The 17,511-nt window shown below is 46.8% G+C and overlaps 1 protein-coding gene across 1 annotated transcript; it reads left to right on the forward strand.

The window, feature by feature from the left end:
• Nucleotides 1-406: 406 nt before the first annotated feature.
• On the forward strand, nucleotides 407-17,494 carry KCNMB4 (potassium calcium-activated channel subfamily M regulatory beta subunit 4). Its single transcript, XM_057377726.1, has 3 exons — nucleotides 407-799; nucleotides 9,961-10,088; nucleotides 16,854-17,494. The coding sequence occupies exons 1-3, from the start codon at nucleotides 461-463 to the stop codon at nucleotides 17,020-17,022; spliced, it is 636 nt and encodes a 211-aa protein (XP_057233709.1). The 5' UTR covers nucleotides 407-460; the 3' UTR covers nucleotides 17,023-17,494.
• The last annotated feature ends 17 nt before the right edge of the window (nucleotides 17,495-17,511 follow it).

Below are 17,511 nucleotides of genomic sequence, written 5' to 3' on the forward strand. Positions count from 1 at the left end.
TAATTTCAGATCAGTTTCTTCATCTATGCAAAGAGACCTTGCAGACTTTGTTGCCTGGGGCTGCTAAACAGGACTTTACGCAGGCTCTCCAGGACTTAACTAAACCAGTGGTGAGATGTTGCCTTAGAGGGGGGTCGCAATGCACCCAAAGGACCCCACCCACCCTCTTCAATTGTACATTGCATGATGGTACCCAGGATTAATCCGGACTAGCCCTCCCCACAGCAAATCTCCAGGGTCAGATAATCCCGTTGCAAGCTGTCCCTTTCCACCCCCGGAGGCCCTGAATTAGGTCAAACGGGATTAAATTTGCATTTTATTTATTTATCTAATTTTTTTTCGTGCCGGTTACACGCACACTCAGCCTCGGAGGAGGCGGGGAGGGAGGCGGGGAGCGGCGGGAGCTTTACCCGATGGCAGTGGCTGATGCCCGGCGGCGGATGCCAGCGGCAGCCGGGCGATGGCGAGGAGCCGGGCGGCTTACGAGTACACGGAGGCGGAGGACAAGAGCATGCGGCTGGGCTTCCTCCTCATCGCCGCCGGCTTGCTTTCCCTCCTGGGTCTGGGTTGTTGCTGGCTTCGCCCGGCGCTGCAGGAGCGGGGCGGCGGCGGCTCCGCCAACTGCACGGTGCTGGCGGTGCGGCAGCTGGGGGAGCGCTTCTCCTGCACCTTCTCCTGCGGGGCCGCCTGCCGCGGCACCGCCCGCTACCCCTGCCTGCAGGTCCTGGTCCGCACCTCCCGCTCCTCCGCGCCCGCCCTGCTCCATGAGGACGAGCGGCAGCTGCGCACCAACCCCAAGGTGAGACCCGCGAACGCCCTCGTCTCCCCAAACGCGGGGCGGTGGTCCCGCCGCGGCGCTGGGCACCTTTTCACCGCCCCTGGCGCCCGCCCCCTATTCGGTGTGGGGTTTCTCTTTTGGGAGGTCGGGGGTGGTATGTGAAGTCGGGGAGCATCCTTCCAAAATGCCGCTCTGCTTGTTGCTCAGCAAAAAGTAGTGTCCCTCCGTAGTGTGTACCGGTAAACTTGCTATAACTGTATATCTATATTTATATGTTGTGTTCGTATATATATATCTATATGTATAGCATGTTAGGGAGCGTTTAGGAGTGGTGGAGCACGGAAAGGCTCCCCAGGGAAGTGGTCACGGCACCAAAGCTGACAGATTTGAGGAAGCGTTCGCTCTCAGACACATGGCGTGACTGCTRGGGCTTGTCCTGGCCAGGAGTTGGACTTGATGGCTGTGGGTGCCTTCCATTTCGGGGTATTTTGTGATTCTATATAGCGTAGCGTAACATACTCTAGAAGTGTAATGTATGGTATCCCATGTAATGTATTACACCATATACTGTACTCTAGTATGATACCACACAAACACACACACTCACACACACCCTTCTTCCCGACCAGCCCCACTCCCAGTCTGTCCCGCCCTTCGTCCGGAGCGCATCCCGCGGGCGGCAGCGCAGGGAGAGCACCGATGATCCGCTGCCGTTCCCTGCCCGCCCCGCCCGAGCCCCGGGACACCGGTGGGAGACGAGGAGAAACTCCCGGTGCCGGCGGGGAGGTCGGTCTGCTCGGGCGGTGCCGGGCGCCGCTGCGCTGCGTGTCCCGGAGGGTCGGGCGCTTCCTAGCGCCGCTCSCCAAAGCGCACCGAGAAATGGTAGCGGAGCCGCGGCTGGCGGGGCGCTGGAGAAGGGACTGCACCCAAACAGAAGTTTCCTCGTGCTGTTTCGATTCTTAAACTCCATCACCTACATGGAAAAGGACCAAATGAAGAAGTTGTGAAAATTGCATCTTTCAGTGAACTGGGATAGTCTGAAGGCAATGTGTGACTTGTGCTTTCTCTTTCTTTAAAGGCAGTTATTCTGCCTTCTCCTTTTTATGCTGGGTAAAGGTGGCCTTGACAGCACACATCTGGGTGGAGGAGATTTTACTAAGTAGCATGCAGAAGAAAAAGAATGTGTCAGAATCCTCTGACCCCTGAAAGAACTTGAAATTGGAAGTGTAATGGAGAAGGAAATTGCAGCTCATTGATCAAGATGTAGATGTGGCATAGTGCGAAGGGTCACGCTAAGCAGGGGTCTGCTTGCAGGGTCAGGAGGCAAGCTCGGGTGTCCAGTTGGGATGTGCAGYCCCACATCTCCTCAATCGCACTTGCACTGATGTGCTCTGTCCCTTGGAAGGCAGATTAAGTTTCAAGTTCAGGGTGCAATGGTTGCTTTTTTTCCCCTTGGCAGCTTGGAAGGGTGGTTGAGGCAAAATCTGTAAAATAGCAGGATGGTAAATCTGACAGGATTTGGATTAAATTATTGGCACCACTCAGAAGTGATGAGCAATGAGGCTGCAGTGCTGGATGGTGGCTGATCGCAAAGCAGATGAAATGTTGGCCTGTGAAGGAGCTTTGGAAACCTTTCCCTGGGAGTGCTGCTGCCCTGTGGAGAGGGCTGTGATGACAGAKCTGTGCCAGGAGCCCCACAGCTGTCCGAGCTCCAGGACTTCTCTAAACATCTCTCCATTTTCAGGTGGGCAGGGGGAGTTGGTTAAACACAGGACAGAAGCCACCCTTTTGACATGGGGCGAAGATGACGTGGCTCTGTAGAGGGTGCTGTGTGGCTCTCCCTGAGCACAGCCCTATAACCCCATTGTGGCCATCTCCAGCAAGGATGGGAGATGGGAGATGGGAGTGGGAGATGGGAGGTAGGTGCTGAGCCTTGCCACCAGAATGCCTGGGCTCAGCAGCTCTGGCAGCATCCGCAGTTTCAGCAGCAGCTTTCAAATTGGATGGCGACCGTAATACCTTTCTGAGTAGTCCAAGTGTTTTGTTTTGTTTTTACTTCTTGATCCTATTTTCTTCTGCCTTTCTGGAAATGTGGTGGAAAGAGAAGGATTGCACCAGCCCAGGGGCTGAATTGCAGTTGTAGAGAGGCACCCTGAGTTTCACAATGCCTGCAAATGTCACTCAGAAAACTCTTTTTATTTAACAGTTAGTTTTATGTTAACTATGAATAAGAAAACACGGCTCTGTGTTGGCCGTGTGTGGTACTTTACTGCTTTTACAAGTTAATCTGTTTTCTTTACCTTCCACTTTGCATCTCTAGGTGTGGGCTGTTTACCCTGGGATAATGATTGCTGAGGATTAAATCTGATTTACCAGATGAGACCAAGCAGAAAGGATGCAATTTTTTGATGTAACTGCATTCTCTGGYAGTAATTGAACTTACCTAAGTGGAAACCTATGTACAAAAAAAATGTGCTCTCATTTTTCCCTACCTTAAGAAGCTTATGAAAAAAAAATACAAAATAATAAGCAAATAGGTCTCATCAGGAAAACATACCTTTATAAGGGACTGAAGTTTGTATCTATTGCTTTGTTTTTCCATTTTTTCCCCCTGTTCAATGTCTGTGGAGCCAAACAGTTATACTGTCGTTTAATTTTTGCTTTAAAGTCTCACTGTCTTTAAAAGATTTCAGGGTTTTATGCTGAAATACTTTAGTTAGAGTAACAGAGTAGGAATCTGCTGGATTTAATGCTCGGGATCCAGTATGTATTTATGAACAAGCACTTAGGGAGCTGTTTAACTCTTCCTGTTCCCATCACCTTTTTGCACTATGCTTCCTAGTGTTCATGCACTCAGACAACAGGCAATGTGCTAATCAGTTCCAACTACCTAGAAGAGGAAAAAAGACAAATTTTGTTTGGAACAGTCTTTAAATTTGACATTTTGTTTAACCACTTCTCTTTGCAGGGTAGCAATTTTTCCCTGTAAATCAATAATGTGGAAAAGGCTTAGTTCAGGCTCCTTACAACAGTACTAAATCAGCTGGCAGCTTCACTACCCCCAAAAATCCCTGTGTATTTGACTAAAAATCTTCTCATTTCTGTAGTAGAGTGGGCTGACATATAAACATATCACAGCTATGAATCTGTCTGTTCTAGTAAAGAAAAGCCTTTTCTTTATGCAGGAAAACCATTTTTTTTGCCTTTTCTTGCCTTCTAATATAATCACATCATTGTACAGCCCAGGATTCATTTTAGCTCTTAAAAGATTATATAGCTGGGTCAGAGTTAATCCAGGAATGTATATATAAAGCACCGGACACGATTACATTTTTGTTCAGTCTGAGTGATTTGCGGATTTCTTCTTTTTTTTCCTTTTTTTTTTTTTTTTTTTTTTTTTTTTTTTGATTGCTGTCTCAGAGGAAGAAATTTCATTGGAGTGACAGTAGCCTTTCTTCAGCTGCCCTGATAGCAATAATAATCTCTGAGATAAGGCTTAAGCGGGATTAATTCCAAAGTCAATTTGTCGCTATCACTCTCTGGCCATCGAGTATATCGGTGGGGCATGCAGCCAGCGCAGGGACCAGGCCATGAATTTGGCTGGGGACAATGACAAGGGGGTATGTCAGTGGCCAGAAAGGGCTGTGAGGGCAAATGATGCAGATGCTGCCTAGCACTTCCTCTGGAAGCAGCCCCAGAGCCACAGATAAACCCTGCTCCCCACTTGTGTCACCTGAGGCACCGCTCCCTGCCTGAGTGGGGCTGTGGGTTCGGTCACTCCCCGTGGGTTGTGCTGTTGATGATCGTCTGCACTGACAGATGCAGGTGAAAACCAGACATGGTGCTCAGCTCCAATTCCCTCAGCACAGTCAGCTGGGCTGGGGCAAGTTTTGTACCAGTGGAGCAAGCCCACCTGCTCGTGTCCTGCCCAGTGGGGTGGCTTTGGCAGCGCTTCCTCCCCTCCGTGCCGTAGAGGTGACCCAGCAGCGCACGGAGACACTCATACACGGAGTTAGGACAAGATCATACATTGCTTGGTGTGCTGGGTTGACCCTGGCTGGACTTGAAGCCCCCACCCAAGCTGCTGTACCACTCCCCACTCAGGGGAGAGAAAATATAACAAAAGGCTGTGGTTTGAGGTAAGGACAGGGAGAGATCACTCAACCTTTATCRTCACAAGAAAAATGGACTTGACTCAGGGAAATTAATTTGCTTTATTGCCAGTTAAATCAGAGAAGGGTACTGCATAAATAAAATCAAATCTAAATCCTTCCCCTACCCATCCCTTCTTTCTGAGCTTAACTTCACTCACAACTTTCTTTACCTCTTCCTTCCCACTGGCACAGAGGGACAGGGAATGTGGGCTGTGGTCAGTTCATCACACACTGTCATCCTTCTTCACACTCTTACCCTGCTCCAGTGTGGGGTCCCTCCCACAGGAGATAGATAGACTTCGGGAACTTCTCCAAAGTGAGTCCTTTCCATAGGCTGTAGTTCCTTATGAAATACTCCAGTGTAGGTCCTACACAGTGTCACAAGTCATGCCACAAAATCCACTCCAGCATGGGCTCCTCTTTCCACAGGATCACAGGTCCTGCCAGGACCCTACTCCAGTGTGGGCTTCCCTCAGTCACAGCCTCCTTTGGGCATCCCTTTGCTGTGGTGTGGGGATCTCCATGGGCTGCAGGTGGATCTCTGCTCCACGGTGGGCTGCAGGGGCACAGCCTGTCTCCCCATGGTGTGTGWCACAGGCTGCTGGGGAATCTGCTGCTGTGGACAAAGCACCTCCTTCCCCTCCTTCCTCACTGACCTTGGTGTCTGCAGAGTTACTTCTCTGATATTCTCAGATACTCCTCTCTCCTGGCTACTGTTGTGCAGCAGTATTTCTCCTTCTTAAATATCCCAAAGGCGATCCCAAAGGCTCTAGCACTGTCTTTGATTGGGGTCCAATAATGGGTCTGCCTGGGAGCCATCTGGCATTGGCTCTGCCAGACATGGGGGAAGCTTCTGGCAGCTTCTCACAGSAGCCACCCAGCTACCAAAACCTTGCCATGCAAACCCAACGCACTTGGAGATCAGGAGCTGGAAATTGTCATCTTTGGGGGTTGTACTTCTGCAATGGTATTTACCTGCAGCTTCCTTCCACTCCATTGCACCACAAAGCTTCTCCAACTGGGCAGTGTGTGATGTGGGGCTTTACCACACCGAGCAAATGGGACATGCTCTGTCCCACAGTTCACCAGCAGCCAGGGGATGGTCCTTGACATATCACCTGGAGACTGAGTTCAAAATCTTGCTCCTGAATRACTTTGGTTTGTCTTCTGCTGGGCTGACTTGCTTCTGCTTTGGGCCCTGATGTCTTTGTATTTGACATTTTCTTGGATTTGCCTTGTAGTCTATGAAGTCTGTCTTTATTTTTTTTTATTGGAAAAGCAACTGAATTAGGCAAGAATTAATGTCAGAAGAGCATGAAATGCAACCTGGAACTTAAACCACAGTCAAGAGTTCATGGGTCTGCTCTTTCTCTGTGATACAAAAGAATATCTGCTCTCATGAAGTGTTCAGAAGGACCAGGAATCTTCCCAGCCATCTGCAGAGACACTGAAGGGGGAGCATCCAGCAGCAAACACAGATAAAAATCCTGCAAAATCTTGGTGTCAAGATATATTTACTGTTCACTCACATTTTTACTGGTGTCGTAGCTTTCTTTCATCATTTGTTTATGTTTTGATGCCAGTGTTTCATGCCACGTCTTGTGAGGGAGGACTGCAGAATTAACATTTCAGAAAATGACTGTTGCCAAAGTGGAAGTTATTTCACATTCATCCATCAACTCACAGCAGCAAAACTTGTGAGCTTACGATTCCGTTTTACCTGCCTGCTGTCTGCTTTGGAGGGTGATAGAGCTGGTCTAGCAAAATGCCCTAGAAATGTGCTTGGGAGATTGAGTGAGGAGAGATCCACCCCCTGTGTGCATCAGAAACGGACAAAATTGTCACCCACATTGGGGTGGGGCAGACTGTGCTGGCRCCCTGGGGAGGTAAACAAGCCCCAGGATTTGTGCAGCAGCTGAAATGTTCACATTGGAATTGAACCTTGGGCATCCTCTGTGGCTCAAGGTCTTTGTCACATTGAATTCACGTTTCAGGGTGGCCCCTGGGATTCATATTTGTACAGGGACCACTCCTCTCTTCAAGATGGTTAATCCTCAACAGGCTGAAGCTGTGAGGTCACATCAATTTACCCTGGGTGTCTCCTTTATCTTTTCCACGTGAAGATAGAGGAAGAGGTAAGAATGTTTTCATCCTGGTTTCTGCCAGCTGGGATTACTTGTGCAGAGAACAGTGTGAAGTTTGAGTTATGGAAAGCATTCACGGTTGTGCCCAACTTCCAGCTGTCCCTCCTGTAGGAACTGGCAATGTTCCCATACCCTGTCTTGCTTTGGTGTGGGAAAATACAGAAACGCTGCCCAGAGAAACTGTCTGTGGGTGCTTTTACATCTTCCAAACCAAGAAAAATCCCTGCCCTGAAAAACTTATTTTTTATTATCTTCATATTGAGCTAACAGCATGGGGACTTAGGGGAAAAAAATGTGAAGTRCTCTGTGATGAAATGTCCTGGGAGAGTGTTAAAACTTGATACTTTTCTGTTCAGATGGCTGTTTCTAAGCGCGAAACTCAGGATGGGGCTAAAAAAAAGTTCACCAGGTTATGAACGTTGTGAAGGATTCAAGTAATATTTTGTGGGGGTGGAAGGTCTCTGAAAAATCCAGGGAAAGTTTAGCCGGGAGTGGTGGAGTGGTTGCACTTTCACAGCAGAGGACAGCAGTATGCTCAGCCAGGAGGAAGAAACATTTCAGAGGACAGAGGAAATATGTACAGGAGCTGGTAACACAATAGGAGTTTTGAGACAATAAATAAATTCAGGCAAAATAGTATATTGGTACTTAGCTGTTTTGCCTGGTTCTGCATTTTGTGTGCTGGCTCAGTAGAGCCTGGACTGTGCTCTTTCTAGAGCCCCCAAAAGCTGGGGGCTATCTCTGTGCTGGGGGCTTGGGAAGAGCAGGGTGGTGATTGCAATCCGATGGAGGGAATGAGCGCACGACTGGTGGGATATAGAGCTGTTTGCAAAGCAGGAAATGCTTCATAAAGAAAAACAATGGAGTAGAAATGTTGGAAGTGCTGGACCCTGGGCCAAACAGGGAGAGGGGACCAGCTGGGGTGGCACATGTGCTGGTGCTGTCAGGGGGAGAGCAGAGCCAGCCGTGCTCTCAGGTGTATCTGTGCCAAATACGCTGACTCTGCCCAGCTGGGGCACAGATGTGCTTATGCACAGGGAGCGTGGAGAAAAAGAGGGGTGTTGGATGCTTCCAAAGCAGACAACCAAACCCGAAACACTGCTGATCACGGAATATTATCTGAGATGGCAATAACTGTATGTGGTCAATCCTGCATTCTGGTTTCTGCAGTAGAGTGGTGCCACTCGTTTCTGTCCTTCATCATCAGCAGTGGGACAATCCTTGTTTAGGGTTGTGTGAACAGGGAACTGAAGGGAGTYCTGTGCCATGGCAACACCAGACAAGAGTCCATGTGAAAATGGGGACTCTTGCATATGGAAAAGGCAGGTTTCAATTTGGAAGCAACAAGGAAGACTTTGCAGATTCTTTTGGTCTGAAGCACGCAAGGCACTGGCAGGAATTGCAGGTGCTGACAGAAGTGGTCAGATTTTACGTGATCAAGAAAATAAAACCCTGGGATTTCTCCCTTCCTCTCAGAAKAGCAGATCTTCAAGCTGTTGTGTGGGGGACATGGACCTGTGGTCTGTACATCTTGGCTACACTGTGCAGCTGCGGGCAAGGTGAAACTCACGCTGTGAAAGCTCACCAGAAGGAGAGGGAGCACTCACTGGGCACCTGAGGCACCCTGACCTTTATTCTCATGCTGGACAGGGTGTCACTCTGCTTGCTGTTGCTGCCTTCAGGACACTGTGKAGAAATTGATGTTGTGATCATATGTGGGCACCCTCTAGGGCACACCCTTCACCTCCTGCTTCCTCATCCTACCTAAGCAGAAGGTTTTTTATCTACCATCCCAGTCACACTTCTTCCCATTTGCAGCTCCCATTTTTAAAGGAATTAAAATTCTGTGTGTGCGCCTGGAACCTTGGCATCCATACATCCTGCAGGGTRAAAAGCCTTTGTGTTATGAGAGGATCAGTTCAGCTGTGTCACTCAGTGTGGTTCAACATCTCCTGCCATGATCTCCTGTGCGGATGCCTGGTAAAAACAGGAGGGGCTGTGCTTGGGTGCTGAACTCTGACAGTGCTGGTGCTTGATGCAGTGGACTATTTGTTTGACTGCCTGTGGTTGGGAGGTAAGGGTGCTGTGTCAAAGACTTGGAAAGAGCTGTGCGTGTGTGTGTGTGTATGTGTGTGTGTGTGTGTGTGTGTGTGTGTGTGACCCAAAGTGGAGCCTCTGAAAGCCCAGTGCCAAGGGCACCAAGGAGGGGGAGGAATTTCCCTTGATCTCTGGGCCTTGAAGCAGATGTCTGAGGGTGAGATATATCTGCAGATAGCTCAGCTGCATGCTCAACTCTCATTGACTTCTGTACAGCAGAAGCAGATGCTGAACCTTTCTGCTGAAGCAGAGCTGTGAACCTTTTTGCTTGTTTCCCTGCGTTGTAACAGTGGAAGAATACCTTCTTTTGTTAGTAGACATCAGCCAGTTATCCCATCATCTGGGAAAGCTTGATGGACTCTCTGGGTTATTGGTTAGCATGATACTTAACAAAACTTGTGATTATGTGCCTCACTGAAAATRGGAAGTTATTCAAATCCAATCCATGCAGTTGGATAGGAACACATCAAAATGAAACAATCATTTTCACACTCGTCATGCCAAACCCCAAGATGTTACAAGGCARTTGGTTTAAGAGTGGAACAATACATGACAAACCCTTTATTTTCTTTCAGAGTGCTGGAATATCCTTTTCCAGTACCTGCACAGAATAATTAGCAATTGAAGTGAAGTTCAGCTAATACTTTTTTTTTTTGTTTCTTTGGAACTTTTGTTTATTATTCTCTGTCTGTTTCAGTCACGCTGGTATCATGAGGATAATGCAGAGAAGTGATGCCCTGTGTTCTTGGGCACTGAAGTAACTTTGTTTTGCAATGTGTCTTGGCAGTGTTCATACATCCCTCCCTGTGCAAGAGATGATCAGGAGAACTCTGAGAACGTCACGTACAAGCAGAAATACTGGAAAGAGAAAGTGGGCTCTCAACCATTTACTTGCTATTTTAACCAGCACTTGAGGTGAGTAATCTCTGTTTGGTTAGGCAGGAGTGTTTATGCATCTGCTTGACAGATGTCCACTGGTTCTGTTTGGGTATATATATAAATATGCATGCATATGTATTTGCACACACAGACCCCTCCAGAGTGATGTGGTTTATCACACAGAGCTCAGCGCAGAGCTTTGCAAGACAGCCCTGTTGATGAAAAGCTACACGGAAAGAAAAGGAGAATTTTTACCACTTGAAGTAGAAATATAAAAATTGGAGGAAATTTTCCCCTAAAACATGCAATTTTTATAGCAAAAAGCGTCTTGCCTTTTAATGATCAGATGGCAGATTTCTGCTTGGATATTAATGCTCCATTCCTCCACAGRAAAGAAACTCTACTGTGTTCATGGAAGAAAAGGGAAAATCCATAAACACTACTAACAACTCAGGAATGAATTGTGTTCATTGAGGATTAGTGATTCAGTTATGTGYAATAAAGATGCACAGAACTGCCAGGTTTCATACATGCTTGCAGAGGAGAAAGTTGTAACCTAAAGCATCTCCCCTTCTGTTTCCGTTCTTACTTTTACTGCCAGCATTGATGTGACTACCACGTGTATCAGAGTGATGTGTGGTTTCCTTCCTTCACTAAACAGAAAGGGGAAGGAGTCCTTGTTCCTGTCTCTTTCTGATGGTGACATGCCAGGAAATAAAAGGTGATGTGGTAGCAGGAGCAGGTTAGTCCTATCCCATGAACACTGGGAAGTTAAATAGGTGAGGAATAGTTCAGCACTTGCAGGTGCAGCTCACGGCTCAGTGTGGGAGTGTTGGCACCAGATATTTGTTCAGAAAGACAAACAGATGCCAGCTTGTGGTAGGGAGCTGGAGCAGGTTGTTTGGTGCAGAAATACCTGACTCTCTGAGTATCCCAGGGGGCTTTAGGTTTGTCCTAGGCTGGCTACAATTGCTGTCTCCCTGGAGACACTGCAGACCTGGTYAGCATGCCCAGGGTGAGTTTGTTGTCCCAGGTTAACTCTTTGCAGAGGGACACCATGAAGGCTTTGATGCAAAAATTTCTCCTTTAGAGGGGAAAGAAACCTTTCTTCCAGCATGAAGAGGTTAAAACTTAGGGCACCCTGTGTGGAGACATCAGACCTGTTAGGGACCTTCTTGGGAGTCCTCTGGCCCACAAGGTGCCAGTGCTTGGATCTGCTAACCAAGAGCGGAGTTATGATTTTGCTTTTTCTGGGCAGGCAGGTGTTGCCKGTTCCTTGTGCTCCTGAGAGCTGGGACCTGCAGCAGCTACTGCCCAAGTGAGCAGGAGAGTCAGAAATATGGGTTTGTCTGCAGGAGAAGTCATGGCTGGGACACCTCTCAAGTGGTGTGGAAAAGATGATGGTGAAAGTTAACTTTTTCAGTGAGTGGAGAAGCAGGAGCCTTATATCTTACCCCAAAGTAAATGCCTGCTATAGGTCAGATGTCCAGAGATGTTTATTTCTCTCCTGTAAAGGAGCATAGTGTGGTAGGTGCCCAGAGCTGTCTGGGCTGGTTCTCACATCACACTTGGGTGAAACATAGCTTTTCTGAGGCTGCCTAGATATAAAGATGCCCTTTATGTAAGCTGGCACTGAGGAATTGTGCAGCCCTAAGGAAGGGCTTTTTTTCCTTAAAGATGCTGAATCCTATACTGCTGAAAATTCTTGCCAGCACAGCGAATGCCTTGAAACGGTGCCTTTTGCTGATCATACAACAATTCACACACAGAATAAGAGAGGCTCGCTGCCAGAGATGCTAGAAGATAGTCTAAGCCAAAATGTGTACACCATCTATTTTCTTCTGGAGATAGCAATGAGCTTCGGGAGATCAGTTCTGCTGACTGGGAATGTGCTTGCTTGGGTGTACTTTTAGAGCAATGATGACTAAGCAGCCGGTGAAGCAGTAAAAGGAAACCATAACAAACTGAGGGAAAAGTCTGTTCCCTTCAAACTGGAAGTGTGCATATTTTCTGACAGTATTTTTTCCACTTCCAGTGTGGATAAGCTAACTGTTCTTTGTCAGTCTGCATAAAACATACAGTAAATAGTTCCATAGAGAAYGTACTATTTGCAGTAATAATGCTCTTGCTTTTGAAATAGCAGAATAAAATTCTAGGTAAATATATGGGCGATGAATGAACATCATCTCCTCTTCATCGAATTTTCTTCAGCTTCATTGTCAGAATTGTTGCTGCATGCAGAGTGTACTGTTGGGTAACATCTCCTTTCAGTTTGGTGGTGCACACTTCAACAGGGTACTTTGAAAAGACAAAAAAAGGGATGTCATTCCTACAGTTCAAAGTTACACAGAAGGGATGAGAAGCAGACTTGGAAATTTCAAACAATTCTATTTACTGTAAATCGAACTGCCCAGCAAAACTAGCAGCCTGACATTTATCTTAGGGAGCCAAAGTGCAGCTTAGCTCGGAGCTCAGTGCTTCAGTGAAGAGTGAGGTTTTGCTTTGGCACTGTAGGCACTTACCTTTAGCATCCCACACTTCTCTGACAAGCTTTAGGACAAGGGGTTCGAGGTGCACAGGAGAGCTGCTTTTCTGGATCTCTGGTGAAGGTGCCTGTCTGTTGACATCATGATATCCCAGTCTGAAGGAAACCCTGCACAGCAGAAACCACCCCGCAGTGTTTCAGACCCCAAAATAAAGGACAAATTCAGATAAAGTAGTCAGGCTGTTAGCGAGGGTTTGAGAAGGCACTGAACACTGCTCTGGATCTCACATCGAGTGTCCCAGGGGTCTGTAGTCATAATCTCATGCAAACAAAGGCCACAGCTGCATGCTCTAAAGTGGGAGACCTGTAGGAACAGGCAGGATGGGGGAGATCCTATCACTTTATTTCTTCACATTTCAGGTCTCATTGACATCCACAACAAGAACAAAAAGAGAGAAACTAAGTTCATCATCAGCTCAGACCTCACTGTCTCATACCATGCAGAGACAGGCAGAGCAACATGTGTCACATCTTATCAGGGGCTGATTTACGTGGCATTATCACTTTTTAGCTCGGGGTTTGTCCTGTTCGCAAGAACGCTCTGTGTTTCCATTGCTGTGGCACAGCAGATGAGTCAGCTATGCTTTAACCTTCCCTGTGTCTGCTGCAGGATGCTGTGCACAAATTCATCAGAGATTTGAAGAGCAAACCCTGTCAAGTGATTAGCGACAGCCTGGGTGTTGTTGGGGTACGCTGCAGGGCTCCCATTTATCCCAGAATAATTACCAAGGGTGTAAGCCAAGGGTGTTCAGGTAGCGGGGCTGCTCATCCATAGATGCTGGAATTTAAATCTTGCTGTGCTCTGCTACTTCCCAGTTCTCTAAATTAACTCACTCCACCTGTGRAGCAGTGCTTGGGCCCGAGGGGAAAGGGCTCCCCTGTCAGTCAGACACGGTGCTGCCATCCAGCTGAGGGTCCTGCATCTTGCAGCAATAAGGGAAAAAATGACTGCTTGTCAGAGCCAAGGGATGTGGGCATCTGTGGGCAAAATAAGTGTGTTGCAAACATCTTTATATCCAGATTGTTTGAACACAAAAAAGTATTTGTACAAGCTGGCTTCCCTATCTCACGCCCCCACCTCTGTCAGTTTTTGTTGTGCAATGTGAGGTGCTCAGCATGGTTCATAAGTGATGACTGAAATGTTTGTGTACCTGCAACCTTTTGGTYCTGCATGACATTTTGGTAACCCCCACACTGCAGTTCTTCCCACGATGTTCAGTAATTGCTCTGAAGGCTCTGATGGAAGTCTGTGTTGCCTGGTGTCTGTTTGAACCACATGGCAGAGCCTAACAGGGATGTGTTGTATAATGCAACAAGTAATCCAGTTTGCCCTGCTCAGAGCTCCACAAAGGTCTAGCCCCCAGCTCAAAGTCCTGCTAAAAATAAGTCCTGGTCTCACCTTTTAGCAATGAAAATAAACTCCTTCCTCCTTGYCTGTTCAGTGAAAGAAAAGCTGTACTTTTAAGGTCAAGGTAGAAACTTCTTCAGGATTTTTTTTTTCCAGTTTGTTTGTTCTTTCACCCTGGGACTGCTGCTGGGCAGTGGTGGTGCTGCACAGTGGCTATCATTGTTTGCAGCRAGAACCAGGTCTGAATGCCTGAGCATGACATGCAATTATTGGTGTTTTCCACCTTTTCCTTGCCTCTGCAGAAAGAGACATAGTGGGACAAAAGGGGGAAAACCTTCCTTGACTTCCTTGCACTCTSTTTTGTGCACGGACTCCTGGTGTTAGGACTTTGGGTGCATCCCCTCCAGGAGGCTTTGCATTTACTGGAAACCTGAWTGGCAGCATTGCTAGGAAGAAGAGATTGCTGATAAAAAAAATGTTAGGGGGAATATGTGCAACCTCCCTGACATCTCTGAACTGAAGAATTATATGAAAGTCACAGGGCAAAGATAGGTTTATTAAACACCCTGTACTTACAGGAACAAGGCAACAAATTTAATTATACCTGCTGATTTTCACAGGGAAAAGAAACATGTTTCTAGGTATGATGTACAAGACAGGTCTTTACCAGGAGGCTTCCCCTGGGGACAGAGCACCTTCCTTTTCTGTTTCCAAGTGAAACAGCAAGTCTGCAGACTCTGGGAACAGGCAGATATTCTTTCAGAAAGTAGCATGAAAAGTCAAAACTGCTGGCCTTGCCAAGCAAACGCAAGGCAGTTATGTTACTGTGTTTCAAGTGCCCCAGAATCGCAGAATACTCTGAGTTGGAAGGCACCCACAAGGATCATCAAATYCAGCTCTTGACCCCGCACAGGACCATTCCCAAAAGTCACACCATGTGCCCAAGAGCATCTTCCAAATGCTYCTTGAACTCAGCCTGTCGTGGTGCTGTGATCACTTCCCTGGGGAGCCTGCTCCAGTGCCCAGCCATCCTCTGGGTGAGGAACCTGTTCCTGATATCCAGCCTGAACCTCCCCTGACACAGCTTCATGCCGTTTCCTTGGATTCTGTCACTGGGCACCACAGAGAAGTGATCAGTACCTGCCCTTCCTCTGCAAGTTGTAGATGCCATGAGGAGTCCCCTCAGWCTGCTCTCCCCCAGACTGAACAAACAAAGTGACCTCAGACACCCCTCACAGCTGCCCCTAAAGGCCCTTCACCATCCTCATGGCCCTCCTTTGGATGCTCTCCAATACCTTAAAATCTTTCTTATATTGCGGCATCCAAAACTGCACCCAGGAAGCAAAGTGAGGCTGCACCAGTGCCCAGGGACTCTTGCTGTACCAAAGAACAGCATTTATACCCATCTAAACCCAACCTCATCTCGAGGCTTAGTTAAAAGCTCTGTCTTTGTCTCTTTTCCAAATGGGAAATTCTTTTACATTTCYAAGTCACAGTCACACCTATAGGGAGTGTTTGACGTCCATTGCTGCTACCTTTGGTACTATGTTTTTCAAAATATTTAAGATGCACTCAAAAGGATATTTTGCTTTCCCCAATCACACTTTCTTTCCTTTAATTGAATCAAATTTTCTAGTTTTTTTGCTTGCCCCTTATTTTTGAGCTGGTTAATATCTGCATTAAAAAAAATACTTAAATTTCAATGTCACTCATAAGTTGAGAGCTGTGAAGATTGAGTGCTGCCAACTTATGGCCTCCTTGCCAATTAGCACTGTTATTCCCAGGTGATGATAGAGTAACTATGAGGAAGCAGCACTGTACCTCCTGTGAAAGGATTCTTCTGTTCAGGTGCTGTCATTCATAACGCGCAGGTTGGTGAATTTGCACCCATAAAGTTAATAGTACTTATTCAATTTATAATCTCCACCTGTGCCTGCTTATATATCTGGAGGGTTTTGGTTGTGCAGGCTTCATGTGTTCCACTATTGAATATATCTGGCATCCTTTTCATATTTTTTTTGTTGCTGAATTTCAACTTTTATGTAGCTGAGCTGCTCACAATCAGAGTTTTATTCTGTTCCTTCCTACAGAAACAGAAGCATGCATGGTGCCTGCCTTGGGAGCTGTCAGGCTGGTGTAGGGCAGAGGATTCTCCACACAGCAATTTTGGGTGAGAGACACCCACATGCAAATGCAGATGCAATTAAATCTGGCATCAGGTGTAACTTGGCAGTCTGGCTCCAGTAGCTCCTTAAGGATGGATAAAACTCTGAAGATTTGCAAGCATCTCCATAATTTAATTTCTCAGTGAAGGAAAAGAAAATTCTCTGTAGGGAAAAAAAGGAGGAACCCTTTCTCGTGCTGCTTTCTGGTCAGGACAAAACTATCATGGGAGTGAGAGCACAGCCATTGATCAGGTATCTGCTTCCACATGCCACTGTGTTAGGACAACTTAATTCCCAGGACCTTGCTGGATGAGCCTGGGTTGCCAGGATTTGAGGCTGTGTGTTGCTCCAAGAAGTGTCAGGTTGTTGATGAAACAACATGCATTGGGAGTGATCCGTGTGAGGCCCACCGTGAGTCAAGACTACAGACACTTTTCTAACTGGAGAAAGTTCAATTTCTTTCCTTTGCAGATGGTTTTCCAGCAGACTGCGTGTCTCTGGCTGTAGGTGGCAACAGCAAAGTGCAAATGCCACGAGACTGATTTAATGACTGCCTGCCACGAGTGCTGGTGATAAGCAGAAAAATGAAAGCAATGAATGAAATGGGTCACTTATTTATTTTATAACACTTTGGCAAATAAATCACCTTTACTCTTGCCATGTTAGATGACTTCCACTTATGATGAATTGATGATGTTATGCTGATTTATATTTTCTCCATCTTCTGTTCCTCCTCTTCACAGGCCCGATGATGTGATGCTGAAGCGCACCCATGACGAGACTGTCCTCTTGCACTGCTTCCTCTGGCCCGTGGTGACATTCCTGGTTGGAGTCCTCATCGTGGTCCTGACCATCTGTGCCAAGAGCTTGGCTATCAGGGCAGAGGCAATAAAAAAGAAGAAGCATTTGTGAGTGGCAAGGCTGCTCATGGAAAAGAAAAAAACCCTGCAAGAAGGTCTCAAGCGGGGCAACCTGACACACCTGCAGGCCCGTGGGGCACCCAGCTGCGTCTCCTTCCAGTGTCTGATCTGTGGTGGAGTTGTTCTTGGCTCAGGATTGTTCTTGGGAGATTGCCCCATGAAATGCCAACTAATTGCTTCTTCTGCTATGGCACTAAATAAGTATATTCTACCAAAAATAGAGAATATCTACATTGCACCAAATATGCTGTGTGCTGTTAGTGCTGAAGAGCAGCTACCCAGAAATTGAGACAATTTATAAAACTCCCTGATGATGTTAATTTCATCTCTGCAAAGTGATCTTTGCTAATGTYTAATATTAAATATTTAAAGTATTTACTTTAGATAGATCATATTTCTAAAATAATAAAATTTGATTGTTTTGGGGGTTTTAGCCTTTGGGTTTTTTCTTTTTTTTCTATTTTTTTCGGGGTTTTTTTTT

This window comes from Malurus melanocephalus, unplaced genomic scaffold, assembly GCF_030028575.1.
Source record: "Malurus melanocephalus ecotype Western Australia unplaced genomic scaffold, MMel_1.1 scaffold_10, whole genome shotgun sequence".
Classification (NCBI taxonomy): Eukaryota; Metazoa; Chordata; class Aves; order Passeriformes; family Maluridae; genus Malurus; species Malurus melanocephalus.